The sequence below is a fragment of the Myotis yumanensis genome, unplaced genomic scaffold, assembly GCF_028538775.1.
Source record: "Myotis yumanensis isolate MYYU_CA2020_CCGP unplaced genomic scaffold, mMyoYum1.0.hap1 SCAF_8, whole genome shotgun sequence".
NCBI lineage: Eukaryota > Metazoa > Chordata > Mammalia > Chiroptera > Vespertilionidae > Myotis > Myotis yumanensis.
This window is the reverse complement of record NW_027223759.1, coordinates 5,990,675-6,006,930: the sequence shown is the minus strand read 5'-3', so window position 1 is coordinate 6,006,930 and position 16,256 is coordinate 5,990,675. Positions and strand designations below refer to the sequence as shown.

At 43.2% G+C, this 16,256-nt stretch overlaps 1 protein-coding gene across 4 annotated transcripts in view; it reads left to right on the top strand.

Moving 5' to 3' along the window:
* The window catches only part of DNAH7 (dynein axonemal heavy chain 7), a 151,913-nt gene that overhangs the window by 29,152 nt on the left and 106,505 nt on the right, over nucleotides 1-16,256 (top strand). For all 4 annotated transcript variants that reach the window (XM_070421732.1, XM_070421734.1, XM_070421731.1 and 1 more), the window contains 7 exons: nucleotides 117-244; nucleotides 1,937-2,015; nucleotides 4,113-4,337; nucleotides 6,864-7,010; nucleotides 8,483-9,168; nucleotides 10,896-11,082; nucleotides 14,636-14,829. In XM_070421732.1, the coding sequence (XP_070277833.1) occupies nucleotides 117-244; nucleotides 1,937-2,015; nucleotides 4,113-4,337; nucleotides 6,864-7,010; nucleotides 8,483-9,168; nucleotides 10,896-11,082; nucleotides 14,636-14,829 (1,646 nt within the window). The remainder of the gene's footprint in view (nucleotides 1-116; nucleotides 245-1,936; nucleotides 2,016-4,112; nucleotides 4,338-6,863; nucleotides 7,011-8,482; nucleotides 9,169-10,895; nucleotides 11,083-14,635; nucleotides 14,830-16,256) is intronic.

Here is a 16,256-nt window from a genome sequence, read left to right as displayed (position 1 = left end):
CCCTCAATGTTATTAGATTAATGTTTAACACAAAATTAATGTTTTTAGAAAGGCAAAATTGTAAGAACCTTTTATTTTTTTCATGTTTACTAAACTTCTAATACTTGACATTGTAGACTGTTCGCTTAGGAATGTTTGAAGTGCGCTGTGAGGATTTAATTAGAGCTTTGGTGAAGCGAGCAGAGGTTATTTGTGGAAAACTTGTAGCTAAAATGTTCAGAGACCATCAAGAAGTAAATACAAGGTATTTATGTGATATTAAATTCTTATTTGGGGGGATGATGTGAAGTAGAATCAACTGTCATTCAACTACATAAAGGGCTTAGAATAGTGTCATAAGTGACCCAAAAGAAAAGGTAATGCCGAACTTATTTCTGTTTGGCTTTTTGTGTTACTTGGTGATTATTAGTATTTTTTTCACCGCAAGCGCCTTTGCAATTTTTTAAATTAAAGTGGCATGAAGAGGCTGTGCATTTCACTGCATGGGCCAGGTGGGCGTTATCTGAGCTCATGTTTCTAAAGTTGCGTAATCAGTACACAAAGTGGGTTTTTGTCGAGTAACACTCCCTCCACGTTCTGCGTGGAGTAGGTTTCGGTACCTGAAAGAGGAGCCGCACAGCAAATGAGAGAAAAAGGCACAAGATAATTTTGCAATATTGGGGGACCAGGCGGGCAAGTCCCGAAGGACTTCCTCCCATGCGCAGGCTGCTCCAATCTTTTATTGATCTGGAGTAGCCCTTAGGGTAAGGAAGTTTCAATGACACACAGATCAGCAGACAATTTCCAAGAGTAGACAAAAGGAAGTGATTAGCTCATCAATAGATTTCCGGGAGTATTTGATTAACAATAATCAACAAGGATCTACATAAGTATCTAAGGAATTAAGGGAACTAAGGTGGGGATGCTTCAACTATTATTACCTAAATTAACTGAGTGGTTCCTAGATTAACTGGGTGGTGCACAGCCCTGACCTTTGCTAGGACTTTCAATGGCTACTAGCTTTTGGGGGGGTCTCTGTCTGAACTCAGCTGGTGAAGACAATGAATGGACTCCGGCAGGTTTTCAAAGTGGATTCACGTGGTCGTTGTCCTGGGTCCTTAGGGACCCTCACATCTGGAACTTGATCGCGCTGTCATTACTCTTCAAGTCCATGGTAACTTTTCGTCTTAACGAGAAACCCATTGGTTGATGAACCTAGAGATTTTTAGGAAACTTGATCTATGCTAAGTGACCTCACGGAACGCTAAAGCAGAATGCCTGTTTATTTAGACCAGTGATGGCGAACCTATAACACGCGTGTCAGAGGTGACACGCGAACTCATTTTTTTGGTTGATTTTTCTTTGTTAAGTGGCATTTAAATATATAAAATAAATATAAAAATATAAATCTTTGTTTTACTATGGTTGCAAAGATCAAAAAATTTCTATATGTGACACGGCACCGGAGTTAAGTGAGGGTTTTAGCCTCACAGTAACTTCAGTACTTATATTGGCCACCACCCAGATCAGTAGGGAATATTTGCATCTTACCAGAGGTTTCTGGGCTCGCGGGCCCAAGTAAGCACTCCCTCCCAGCGAAGCTGCTCACGCCTTCCTTTGTGCCACTTTATTTCATGCCATCGCAGCTAGGTCTCCGCCAGGCCCTTGAAACGCTCGGTCAGAAGTGATGGTTTATGGTTCTGTCTCCCAGGTGGAGTGTGAACTTCTTGAGGGCCATTATTACCTTTTACTCACTTCTGTGTCACTTATACTGTCGTCGGGAATATAATAGATGAACAGTAAATGTGTACCGGATAAGCGAACACAAATTTGCTTTAAATTCATTCGATACCATATAGATAGGATAATCTTATTTTTCATGTAATGGAGCATTTATGTAGGATATAGTAACGTATTTAGGAAGGAAGGTAATTCTGGCTTTCGTCGGCTGTCTCAGGTTATGTGATGAATTTGAGAAGATCGCCGAAAAAGCTCTCAGCACCCCTCCGAACACGGCGGAACTGATGGAAATGAAGGTACCGCCTGTAAAGTCTTTACAGTTGTATGTGTATCAAATAATGTTTTCCTCTTTTTTCTCAGCTCTTACAATTATTAACATGATAACACAATAACACATCCCTCCAGAAGTTATAACAGAGGCTTGAACTATTCTGTAGCGTCACTGAGGAGTCTGCAGTGTGGCGAGGCAGGCCAGCTCTGCTGGGCGGTTCTGGTCTCAGTTGGCCGCTCACACAGCGGAGCCAGCGGGTTCTCAGCTGGTTCCCCAGCGGAACTTGCTGAGCAATGGACCCTGCTCCTCTCTCCAGCCCCCAGCAGGCTCGCCTGGGCGCTCATGACCCGGCAGAGGCACAAGAGCAAGCTCAGCTTCACCAGTGCTTCTCAAGTTTCTCCTTGGGTCACATTAGCTAACCGCCCATCGACCAAAGCAAGGGCCCAGAGTCAGAGGGAGAGGATGCTGCGGGCGCAGGTCCTGGGAGAGGGCGTGGTGAGGCTTTTCAGCATCATCTCCCAGGATGTTATTGAGAGCACCGTTCATAACTAAAGGCATAAACCAGGACCATCTGGGCAAACGGAGATCAATGATTACCTTTAATTTTTTATCAACGAAAGTTTAATCCTTTAAAATGTTCTGTTATACTTTGCTGAAATATATTATGTTTTGAGCATAGGATTTATGGTACTGAAAATAGTGGCTATCTCACTTTTACCTTTTTTTAATGTTACTCCTATGCTTGAAGGTGAATAAGATAATATGGAACAACTAGTTAATCATCATTTCACTTAATTCCTTTTTTCATTCTCACAACATTACGCTTTTTATGGGATCTTTTTTTTCCTTTTAAAGCAGTCCCAAAATGCAAAATAGATCCCTTTAATTTTTAGATTTAAAAATATTTAAGCAAAACACATAAAAATTATTCAATTCTGTGTATAGACAAGAAATTTCAAAATGAGTTCAAATGATAATGCACATTTTATTTTATATTTTACATATATATATATTTATTGATTTCAGAGAGGAAGGGAGAGGGAGAGAGAGATAGAAACATCAATGATGAGAAAGAATCATTGATCGGCTGCCTCCTGCATGCCCCCTACTGGGGATCGAGCCCGCAATCCGGGCATATGCCCTTGACTGGAATCGAACCCAGGACCCTTCAGTCCACAGGCTGACACTCTATCCACTGAGCCAAATCAGCTAGGGCAATGCAGATTTTAAATTACTCATGTAAAGGTTTGTTAAAATCATTACAACCAACTCTTACATATTAGCCTCTATATTAAAAAGTTCTATTTTTAGAAAGTATTTATATTAGACTAAAGTTCTTAGGGTGTGAATTTATGTGTGTGTGGGAGGAGTGACATATGCACACATGCCTATATATATTCTCTTTTAGAATATTTGCATATTTTTGCATTAGTTGTTATAAGACATCAAGTGATACTTGGGTTATGGGTGATTATAAATATAACTGGAGAGTTTCATAACTGTAAATTCCCTTGGAAAAATAAATGCTGACTATGAAGAGTGTCATTTATTTACCTTCCTAACCGTGACTGGGAATATTAAGGAATTTGGTGTTATTTCGTGTGAATGTCTATTGTTCATAGCAACCTTTTACAGAATTAGCAAATGGGATTCCTCAACTGGCATTTGAAAGATTTCTGTACCTTAAAAAAGTTTATTGCCGCAAAGGCAGAATAGTTTCTCCGTTTATTTAATATAGAAATTGGTCATTGATTATCAGAAAGGGAAATAAAAACCCAGTTTTTTGCCTACAGAAAGCTGATTAACCCAATGACAAAAGGACTGTATCGTCAGGTAGATGTCTTGTTACCTGTGAAGACACCATGGTTTGCATCTTATGTGTTTGAAAAACCAGAGAAGAATGCTATGGGTTTCTGGGAAATAAGAAATTTCGTATGTGTTTGTATTTTTACCGCCCCCTGCTGTTCAGCAGCGGTCCTGTGCTGTGGCCCCCAGTCTTGAACCAGGTCTACAGTCCTTTTAACAAGTCTTTAGTATATATATTTATGCCGTGTGTCCTTCAGGCTGTTTTTTGACAGGAGCTGCTCACGAAAACGCCGTCTGTCATCTTTGTTTCCCGCAGGCTTATATTAAGAAAGTGGAGACAGTTGACATGATTGAGCTGGGACGCAGGTTGGTGGATTCTAAGAACTGCCTGGCCTTCCTCATCGAGTGCGCCACCTTCTCCCCGGCAGACATCAGGCTCAACAACAACGTGTTCCAGTGGTACGGGCGCATGGAGGAGATCTTCGACGAGCACAGGAGGATCATCGCGGAGAAAACAGAACAGTACCAAGACGGCCTCAAGGTTGGCACCACGGAGATGTTACATGTTGTCCGTGGTCTTGACACATTTACGTTTTACTTTCTTCGGTAGCTTTGTACCTCACCTGTCCCACGGGCCATCCATTTCAGCTCTCGCAGGCTCTACATTGTAGTAGAAGGTAGCGCACATACTGGAGCGATGGGGTGTCATGTCTTGATTTTTTTTCAAGGGAGAAAACATTCGAATACATTGCCCACCCATGACCCTTCATAGAAACAGTATTTATCTCATACAGTCCGCAGTGAATGCTCTTTTGAGTTCTTTTATTTTTATCATTTATTGTCAAAGCTCTCTGATGAAATGCGCCTGCACACCTGATAATTGCTCAAACTTGCCTAAGTACTGAGCCTAAAATCATCACTTTTTCCCCCAATATATATTTTTATTGCTTTCAGAGAGATAGAGAGAGAGAGAGACATGATGAGAGAGAATCATCGATGGGCTGCCTCCTGCACTCCCCCTACTGGTGATGGAACTCACAACCCGGGCAAATGCCCTGACGGGAAATCAAACTGTGATCTTCTGGTTCATAGGTCCATGCTCAACCACTGAGCCACATGGGCCCAGCTAGAATCCTCGCTCTTAACATTTACTTACTCTAACCGTTTTTGTCCTGCATATAAGATGCTTGGAATTGTCCCTGTCTACCTGCCCAGCCTCATCTCCTACCTCTTCCCACCCCATGTTCTTGACTTTTCAGTGACCCTGAGCAACCCTAGGCCCCTGCTCTCCCACGCCTGTCTGTCATCTCCTGCACATCCCTCCCCCTCGCTCTGGAGCGCCTCCTGCCCGCACACTGCGTGTCTGTCTGTCTGTCTGTCTTTCTAGCTCACTCTTCTGACTTTCGGAGACGCCCTGGGAGTCCGAGCTCAGTGCTGCCTCCCTGCTCCCCTGCACGGTTAGCTCCTCTGCTAGCACTTCTCCCTTGGCCTGCTCACCTGGTCGCTGTGTTGTCATTCTCGGGACTATCTCCCCACTAGACCACGAGCTCCCGGCGGCAGGCTGCTGGGTTTGACTTTCCCTGTTGTTTCCCACTGGCCAGCGGGCCTGCCCTGAGCTCTCCAAGCTGCGGCCTGCATAATGGCTTAGTGTTTACAAATGGAAAGCGAAGGTTCCCACAGTGACCCTAACAGGCGTCCAGGAGGGGCGTCCTCTGGGAGCAAGCCTCAGGTCTTCCCACCACACCTCCAGTGCAGTTAATTGGGGAACATGTGGTTTGGAGAATAATTCATTGAGTGAAACAAACAAACAAAAAAACACTTCATTTTGAACTGCAGTCTATATTTCTGGTTTACATTTAGGCCATTTCAGAATTTTTAAAAACTTGTAGATGACATCATGGATAATAAGGAGTAGATGCTTACGTTATCATATAATCAAATCTTAGAAAACGCCAAGTGGCTCCAAATGATCTGGACTTTATTGTAAAGGACCCTATTCTACACCGTGTGGGTGGGACTGTGCCTCTCCGTCCCTCCCTTGCGGGTCCAGAGCAATACCTGTGCCAGGAAACTAAAGGAAAGAGGACAGACATCAACCTAGAAACCTATAAAGTATAAAACCTATTTTTGCACAACCTAGATTCGACTTTTAAATATTTCATTAAGAACTATGTTTCGGGATTTATTTAGTGCCTTACCAATGAAAATTTTATAATAAGCCTTTCTCATTGAAGAACCACACACCTGCTGTATATTGGAGAGCGATTGTGTGGGGCTTTTACTTACCTTACAGGCCAGTGGTTCTCAACCTTGGCTGCACATCAGAATCACCTGGGAATCTTGTTAAAATCCTGATTTCTGGGCCTCATCCTCCGGAAATTCTGTTTCTTTGTCACTAATGTTGTGGCCTCACCCCATAACAAAGAAACAGAATTTCCGGAGGATGAGGCCCAGAAATTAGGATTTTAAAAAGATTCCCAGGTGATTCTAACGTGCAGCCAAGGTTGAGAACCACTGCCCTCAGACAAGAAAAATAACCCCACAACCCTTTGTTTTAGCATTGCTAATTAAAAAGATATTTGAATGTGAGAACACAATTAAATCGTTCTTCCAGTTGTTTGTAATAGGGCCTCAGATATCTTTACAGCCTTTAAAATATTGGAGTTTTCTTTGAGTCCCATACTTGACGATTCTATGGGATTTTCAAAGGCTTATAAATCATTATCAGCATAAATTCTTTAGCACTCTAAGGAATTCCATCGTCTAACACATTCTTAATCATTTTGTTAGTTAGAATGTCTCACACGGATAGCACGAGGGTAAACTTTCTAATTTGTGAATCACAGGAATCTTCATCGTTGGTTTTAAATCCCACTCTGAAAACTTCTGTATATTTTAGATTCCAGGCATCTTCCAGATGGTCCTTTTCTTTATATTTTGCCAATATCAAAACATATGAGTAATAATTCTGGCAGGCCTTGGCTTACAAGCATGTGAAGTCTCTCTCGAGGCCGCAGGGCTCTAACTTTCAGACGGGTGACACGCGATGCTGTTCTCATCCTGCCAGCTGCGGTGCCAGCGGTTCGTGGAGGAGCTGGAGAGCTACTCGAAGCAGTCGGAAGAGTTTTACTCCCTGGGCGACCTGCAGGACGTGCAGCGGTACCTGAAAAAGGCCCAGACACTGAACGGGAAGCTGGACCTCGCAGCAGACAAGGTGCAGTAAACAATGCTTAAGAGGATGAATTAGTTCAAGAGGAAGAGGATCGGATTTGCATTGTGTATTCACCTTTAAGGAATAGATTCAAATGGAACAGGTTTCACTACATTTAATCAGAGAAGAACATACTTGGCACAGACAGGTGTAACGACATGCCTTCGGGACACGGCATTGCTGCTTTCGATGGGCCGAGATGACATTTCGATGGCCTCCATTTTTTGTTTGAAAGAATGTGTCATATCTCCGTCAGCTTCTCCGCTGCCATTCTGTGCCATTTAAACATGTGCGTCATGTGACGGCACCTGGTTGCTGTTGAGTTCTCTCCTCTTCACTGTGTTTTTAAGTTAGTGATTTTCACATCCGGCTACTTGGCTCCCAATGTCGCCGTTTCAGAAAGTGGCCTTCTCATTAGGAGAAGCTGGGAGGGGAAAAGCTAGATTCTTTGCCATGTAAGGTGTTTGACATTGTTAATTGTGTTTTTTTTAAAATATTTTATTAAATATGAAATATATGAAATAGGGAAATATGAAAACAGACCATATTATGATGCTCTACCATTTTTCTTACATTGAAAGATTTCAGTATCGTATCAGATCAAGTAATTAGTGTATAATCATCACAAATATGTAAACACATGTTGAGAAAAGAGAAATAAGCTTTGTAGATTTTTTATAACTGACGCTACTGAAATTTTAAGTAACCTGCATAATTTATATATTGAGCCCACGCTTCCATTCTATAGATTTCTCCTCCAACCACTCAAATACTCACATATTTCACAACTACACTAAGAAGAAATCAGTGTGTGTGTTTTTTTTGTTTTTTGTTTTTTTGTTTGTGTTTTTTGGGGTTGTTTTTTTTTTTTTGCCTCTTCTTATCCTTCTTATTTTTAAGACCCAGTTCCAGGTGTGTCTTCTCTATGGCAGCACCATGACGGAACTATCCCAGCATGCTCTTTCGTCTCTGAGTGATAGCATTGTTCTGTACACACTGTTCCTTTTATATTAAACAGCTACCCATCTAAGACACCTCTTCTAGTGTTTACACTGTTATTGAATAATTGCTATTTAACTTTTGCGTACTGCTGGCCTGTCTCCTCAGCTGGAATACTAACTCCTGGGAGTTGGAACTTTGCAATATAATACTTAAAATTTTTCCACAGTACCCAACACATTGCTGGATATGTTAAAGTACTTAGATTCTTGTTAATTAAAGAATGAAGCTATGTCCTCAGTATATCTGATGGGCAAAGTCTTCTTTATATATGAAATTTATTTTGCTGCATTAAGAACCTAACTAGTCATCGCCCTCTGGAGATGGCAATCGAACAGTTTTTCTAGATGAGACCGAATGTAAGTGTAACCTTAGGGCTCAATGAGGGGTTTTTGGATCACACTTGATATTTTTTGAAACTCAATTTTGAATATCATTCACTTTCAGAATAATACATTTAGTGCCCATTCTTCCAGATCGAGCAGTTTAACGCCGAAGAGGAGGCCTTTGGTTGGCCACCGTCGCTGTATCCTCAACGCAAAAAAATCCAAGACAGTCTGAACCCCTACCTTCGTCTCTATGAAACCGCTGTCGAATTTAGCAATAAATATAGAGCGTGGACAGAAGGGCCGTATCACAAGGTGGATCCAGACCAAGTAGAAGCTGACGTTGGCAACTACTGGCGAGGACTCTACAAGCTGGAGAAGACCTTCAGCGACTCTCCCAACGCCCTGGCGATGACGAAGAAAGTCAAAGCCAAGGTGGAAGATTTCAAGCAGCACATCCCTCTCATTCAAGTGATCTGCAACCCTGGGCTGCGCCCCCGGCACTGGGAGGCCATGTCCAACATTGTGGGTTTCCCCCTGCAGCCCGCCGACGAGTCCACCGTCTCCCCTTTCCTGGACATGAACCTGGAGCCGTATTTAGACAGATTTGAAGGCATCAGCGAAGCAGCCAGCAAGGAGTACACTCTCGAGAAGACCTTGGAGAAGATGATTAAAGAGTGGGACTCAATGCAATTTGTCCTTCTCTCTTACAGAGAATCTGGGACATCCATTTTGTCAGCAGTTGACGAAATTCAGATGTTGTTGGATGACCACATCATTAAGACACAGACCATGCGAGGGTCTCCTTTCATCAAGCCCTATGAAAAACAAATCAGGTCAGTGACATTTATATGACAATGTTGATACTGTCACCCAAAATCCACACTTGTTTTGTTCCCCAAATCATCACTCGTATGTAACGTAGAGTTCTTTTTTGAAATTGATTCTGCATCTCATACTTAGTGTTCTAAATAGTTCATTGTAAGGAATGATACCGTTCGTCGCTTTGGGGCGAGTACCGGTCTCTTTGCTGTCTTCTATCTTCACAACAAAGGTAGTGGGCAATCAGCCTCTGCATATTCCTTTTTCTTGCCTACAATCTGATCTTATTCAGCCTCTACATATTCCTTTTTCTTGCCTACAATCTGATCTGACATATTTGACTCTCAAAAATAATTTTGTGTCTATAGAAACCATAGACTATAAAACTGAAAGTAATATCGTTTTCTAAATATACTAAATAGTTTAGTGTGGATAATCCCTAAAAGTCCATTGTCATTTCTACCCCTAAGCACGAAGGAATGCTAGAAAAGTGCAAAAGAATGAAAGTCTGATTTTTAGTCTGGTATTTTAGACATTTGACACAGCCCATTAAGTTAACTCTTATCCCGTCTGCCAATCTTTATAATTTGTATTAAAAGTTTACATTTTATTTTAAAAAGAGAGTAAATCCAAATCCGTCTCCCTTCTTCAATATGAATTTGGTTGACAAGGAAAGCTAACTACATTATATTACCCTACACTTGGGCCTGCTCCCGCTCATCTCTGTCTCCTGCCCTGCTTCTTATATTTCCTGGCTTTAACAATCTAAAATGACAGACCTTCACATATAACTGATGTGTTAATGTACACATAAAGCTATCCCCTCTCTAAGTTCTGCTGCTGTGAATTAATCATTCTTCTTTATGGTTCTGTTAGCTCTTTTAGAATAGTGGGTCTAGCTCTTATAGCATAGTGGGTCTAGCTCTTATAGCATAGTGGTTATAGCAGTCTGTGTTCAAATCTGCCTCTGTCGCTTATTACTTGGGTGAACTTGAACATGGCACTGACCTCTGTGTTACTTAGTCTCTTCATTGGCATGTATGTGAGGATGTGAGGATAGAGCAAAGACATACTGATACCTTAGAACTGTGCTTGTAAAATTATTAGATTATGGTGTAATTATATTGATTCTTGAAGAAATCAAGTTATTATTTTTGTTCCTCATATTTAGGAATGAACTGATAACCTATGTGAGTTCTGAAGTGCATCCTTCTCATGAATGCCACACTAGTATATTTATGTAGGTTTTTTAAAATGCCAATTACATCTTATGAATTGAAATATTTTATTCTGAAAATAAAGCCTTGATGGGCCCCAATTTTTTTTTTAAAAAGAATGTTAAAGGAAATGAATCTTGGCTATAGCTACCTTTCCTAAGAAGTTCAAAATGTCCTTCCTCAAGAACACCGGTGCTATCACCAAACCCCCTTCCTCCGTGCGCACCCGCTCGCCATGGAATCGGGGTGCAGAGAGGTTCATTGTTACAACATACACGGAAACTAGCCCATCTGTAGATAGGTATTTGTTCACATGCATGTCTACATACACACAGAAGTTGATGCTATGACTGTACAGCAGGCTTTGTACAACAAATCCAGTGATTTATCTTTGAAGACAAGCACATGGCAACTGCAGTAATAACTTTGCATACAAGATTGACAGTCTAGTCATGGTTTTGATTGGTCATCGTCAGCCTTGCTCGGTGTGCTACTGACCAGAGCCGCTGTGTTTTGCTCCTCAGAGAATGGGAAGGCAAGCTGCTGCTGCTGCAGGAGATTCTGGACGAGTGGCTCAAGGTCCAAGCCACGTGGCTGTACCTGGAGCCCATCTTCAGCTCTCCCGACATTATGTCCCAGATGCCCGAGGAAGGCCGGCGGTTTACAACGGTGGATAAAACGTGGAGAGATATAATGAAAACGATCCTGCAAGTGGGTAAAAATCTCCGAGAATGTGATTATTTGGTTGAAATGACATGAGTTTTGTTTTTAAAGCAATCCAAATAAGCCGCTGTCTTTTAGACTTGCAGGAGCAAGAAATGTCAAAAGCAAAATGCATATTTTGTCCTGATTACTTCTTGAGCTCCAAGTTGAAATTGTCATTATGTGCCGACATTTGGGTCTAGTTGCGGTTCTTACCGTGTGCTCTGCTAGGAAGGCCTTGTGCTCAGCACTTGCCGCCCCAAATAACCTGTTCCTCTGTCGTGGGCTACCCCCCCACTGGCGAGCTGTGGTGGAGACATCTCAGCATTCAACCACTCAATCAGCAGACGCCCTGTAAGGACCTAAAATAAAAAAAGGAGAGTTGCAAATATAAACAAGTCCAAAGAGCCCAACCTATACAAACAAAATGCAGTCAATGAGTCAACACAGATCACGTGCAGCAGAACTTTCGCTGAAAGTTAAGGACGGAATTCCATAGAAACCGGGAACACTGAAAACAGCAGAGCTAACATAAAGGCTCCTGGGGCAGCGCCGCACCCAAAGGGCCAGGCAGCCAGGTGGAAGGAGCCAAATGCATCAGACCCCGTCCGTAGAGGGGGACGTGACTCCTCTGCTCCAGATGGATTCTTCCTGCCTGAGCCCCGGCTCCTGCCAGCGCTTCATTCATTGACTCACTGAGTGACTCACCGTCACAGCTTTCACACAACATCGCTTCTGCGAAGGAACCGCCATCACCAGGGAAATGAGGCCGTGGACTGACATCCATGATGTTCCAGGCCCGATGGGAGCGCTGACCTGATAAAACGTGAATGTCACCTGCTGAGGACTCCGCGCTGTCCCGCCGGGAGCGGGAGTTGGGGAGTTCAGGGTGCAGCTCTAGGGGATGCACAGCATATGTTCCCAACCAGATCCAAGCGTTTGGCCTCTTCCATAGGCAGACTGCCTGGGTCCAGGAACTCGGGAGTGAAGAAGACAAGAAGGACGCTTCTGGATGTGGAGGAAAAGGAACCCTCCTGCACTGCGCGTGGGCATGCCGACTGGTGCAGCCACTGCGGAAGACAGGAGAACGCTCTCTCCCTGTCCCGGATTAAAGTTCCAGGCCCCGACCGCAGGCATTTGATGAGAAATGCCAACCAACCATGGGTTGCCATGGGCGCTGATGAGAGTGGGGATAACGTGTGAAGGAAAAGAAGACACAGCATTTATAGAATTTTCCCTTTAACCCAAACAAGGACAGTTAATAGTTCCTTTCCTTCCCTCCAGGGGACAGAAAGTCACTGAAGTGTCAGGAGCCGTGGGTGGTTTCAATCTTCTAGTAGCTTCCTGCTGTGGCATCTTAGGGTTCTGTCCCGAGAGCACAGCCCTTAACACCAGCCGGTGCCACGTGGAGGGAGGGGTGTTTCTGAGGTTCCCCTGCGTTTCCAGGGGCCGCCTCGGCCTCCTTCACTGAGCACCCCGCAGGCTCTCAGCCTGGTGTCAGGGCAATGCTCGAAGGGACTCAGAAGGCAGTTTTCTTTGACTATGACCACTATTTTACCCGAAGGACGGCAGATTATAAAATGTTTATTTTAACTCTACGATAACGGACTGAAGGATGTAGGTTCCTCATTCTACCCCGCTCCCCCGCCCCAGATTAGTATCTGTCCGTCTCCCTCTTTAAGACACGGTTACAGAAGGGAAATAAGCAGAGTCGTTTCAAGTATACGTGTATTTGAGGCACCAAAATGGGTGCTTCGAACATTGTATCTAACTTGGTCCTCACGACAGCTTTTAGCGAGAGTTCTGATCCCCATTTTAAAGATGAGAAAACAGAGGCCCAGGTCCAGCAGAGGACCCCAGGCGGCTCAGGCTGTAAGGAGGAGTGCGGGTTGGGAGCAAGGTCTGCGCTTTCCTGCTCGGATGCAGTGTTGATTGCTCACCTGCTCACGGGAAGGGAGCTAAGGTGGCTTGGTTTCCAGTCACGGGGTGATGACTTTCATGTGTGTAGGTCCAGATGCCCGGGTGCACAGGTTACTGCCTGTGTTCACTCTTAGAACCAGCCTATTTGGCGCAGAGTCATTGAATTAATCTGGTTCAATAGCTTGCACCTGAGGAATTCAATCTGAAAACCTTACCTGCAAGCTAAGTGTTCCCAGAGGTATTTCTTTTGTAACTGTAGGGGCGAGGAGGAGAAATATGAACTGTCGTTTTAAATAACTGACTTTTAGCTTTCAAATCTCAAGTTCGAAATAGCAACATTGCAATACATTCTTTGGCCGAGAATAAAACAAATACTGTGAATTTGTGAAAGGGATTTTTTTTCACATTTATTAACAACCGTTCAGCCTTTTTCCCCTCCAACAAAGAAAGGCGTGCTTCTCCAGAAGGTGGTGCTCTAAGAACAGCATTTTGTTTGGAAATTTACTTGTACAAGAGTACATTCAATCCTGCATGGAGTGAACTGCACATTTAAGTGATAATTAAATCACTATCAGATAGTCAGATGGTTGCTTAGGCTTTTATATACATAGCTAATAATATTCAAAATATTAATTTTTGTGTGCTTTTAAAAATGTGTATTTGAAAGAAACTGTTAGAAAATATAAAAAATGCCTTTTAAAATTGTATCTCTTTAAAGATAAGTTAAGCCAATCATATGTTTCATATTTCATCTGAATCTCTTTTATTGAGAAAACAGGTATTAATGATAATTCTTTCATTTTTTATTAAATTACTATGTTTATAAGTTGCATTGTTATAATTCAAAAACAAGAAAATATATATCTTTCCTTTTCAGCCACATTCAAAATATATTAACAAAAGCATACTGTAGACACTCTGGGGTCCCTCAGCCTGAGCCCTCTCGAAATCCGGACCCCTTGGGGGGATGTCAGAGAGGCGGATTTGGCCCAATCCCTGCAGGCCAGGCCCAGGGACCCCACTGGTGCATGAATCCATGCACAGGGCCTCTGGTATGCATAGAAGATCTTTGGTTAATATCTTCCCACCCTCCCACCTCCCCTCTTCCCTCTGAGATTCATCAGCCTTATCCATGTTTCCATACTTACGGTTTCTGCTCCTGTGTTGAGTGCCTGACCCCTGGTGGTCAGTGCATGTCATAGCTATCAGACTGTTGGACAATCACATATATATAATTCAAAATATTAATTATAATGATGATATCTTTTTAGAGTACTTTACCTCAAAGAATAAAAGACAAACATATCAAACATATCTCATACTATTTTATTTCCCCATCCTTCTTGTGAGTTCACTGTTTCTCCTCTCCCTCTCCCTCTCCTTCTCCTTCTCCCCCCCCACCCCCTCTTGCTCATTTTCTGTCTCTCACAATTTAGAATGAGAAATTGTGAGCATCACTGAGGATCAAGTCAACATGACTTTTACATAATTAAAAGAGAGAAGACTAATTTTTTAAAAATAAATATTTACTTTAAATTTTGCATAAACTTTGTTTGATTAAAGACATATTATCTCCAATGTAATATGAACATAAAGTGAGTAATAGTACTGTTGAGTTGAGAGTTTTTCCCTTTCCCTTTAGGATAAACATGTTCTGTCCGTTGTGACTATTGATAGAATGTTGGAGAGGCTGAAAAAGTCTAATGAACTTTTGGAACTCATCCTCAAGGGACTCAACGAGTATCTAGAAAAGAAGCGTCTCTTCTTCCCCAGGTTCTTTTTCTTGTCTAATGATGAACTTCTTGAGATCCTCTCTGAGACGAAAGATCCTACCAGGCAAGTAACGCACCTGTGTGACACGTGGCTCAACTTATCGGCTTAGATTTAATGTTTAGCATAAGGTAGAGCATAAATAAATATATAAATAATTGTTTCTAAAGTCACTTTCTAAAAGACTACTGTGAATATTATCAGTGATCAACTGAAGATAATAATTTAAAATGTAAGTAATATCAGTGAGTGATATTTTCCCAAACGTGATGAGTCTAGGAGTGGCTTTCTCATAGGATCACACATTCCCTTGCAGGTGCTGTCAGAACACTCACCTTCTGTATCACATTCAGAAAGAAGAGAGTGTCCTCAGTGGTTCCCAGGGACCCACACAGGCGGGTCCCCGCTGTCCTTCCTATTCGTCCCAGTGGCTTTCTCTTGCTCCCTCTGCTGCAGTCCTTGCAACTGCCCGAGACGGGGCAGCCTCTTCCCTCAGTGCCTAGGATTCCCCTACCCCAGTGGTCGGCAAACGGCGGCTCGTGAGCCACATGCGGCTCTTTGGCCCCTTGAGTGTGGCTCTTCCACAAAATACCACGTGCGGGCGCGCATGTACAGTGCGATTGAAACTTCGTGGCCCATGCGCAGAAGTCGGTATTTTGTGGAAGAGCCACACTCAAGGGGCCAAAGAGCCGCGTGTGGCTCTCGAGCTGCAGTTTGCCGACCACTGCCCTACCCCAATGTCCATCAGACTTCGCCTACCTCCTCTAGGTGTTTGCGGAAACCTGCCCAAACACCTGCCATGCAGGAGCCCTTTCCTTACCTCTTTCTTCCTTCCTTTCTTCCTTCCTTCCTTCCTTCCTTCCTTCCTTCCTTCCTTCCTTCCTTCCTTCCTTTCTCTCTCTCTCTTTCTTTCTTTCAATACATTTTTATTGATTTCAGAGAAGAAGGGAGAGAGAGAAAGAGAAAGAAATATCAATGATGAGAGAGAATCATTGACCGGCTGGCTGCGTCCTGCACACCTCCTATTGGGGATCAAGCATTGCAACCCCAGGCATGTGCCCCAACCGGGAATCGAACCCTGACCTCCTGGTTCATAGGTTGACGCTCAACCCCTGAGCCACGCCGGCCGGGCTCGCCACTCTATGTAAAATGGAAACCCTGCCAGCACTCCCTGGCCACCTCTCCTGGCCTGCCTTCTCGACCTTCTTTTCCTTCGGCATCCTTCGTGCCATCAGTCTCAGTCTGTACTGCACTGGAGCTGTTCACTGATTTCCTCTAACTGTCACAGCGGTTCTCAACCTGTGGGTCGCGACCCCTTTGGCAGTCGAACGACCCTTTCACAGGGGTCGCCGAAGACCATCCTGCATATCAGATATTTACATTATGATTCATAACAGTGGCAACATTACTGTTATGAAGTAGCAACGAAAATAACTTTATGGTTGGGTCACAACATGAGGAACTGTATTTAAAGGGCCAGAAGGTTGAGAACC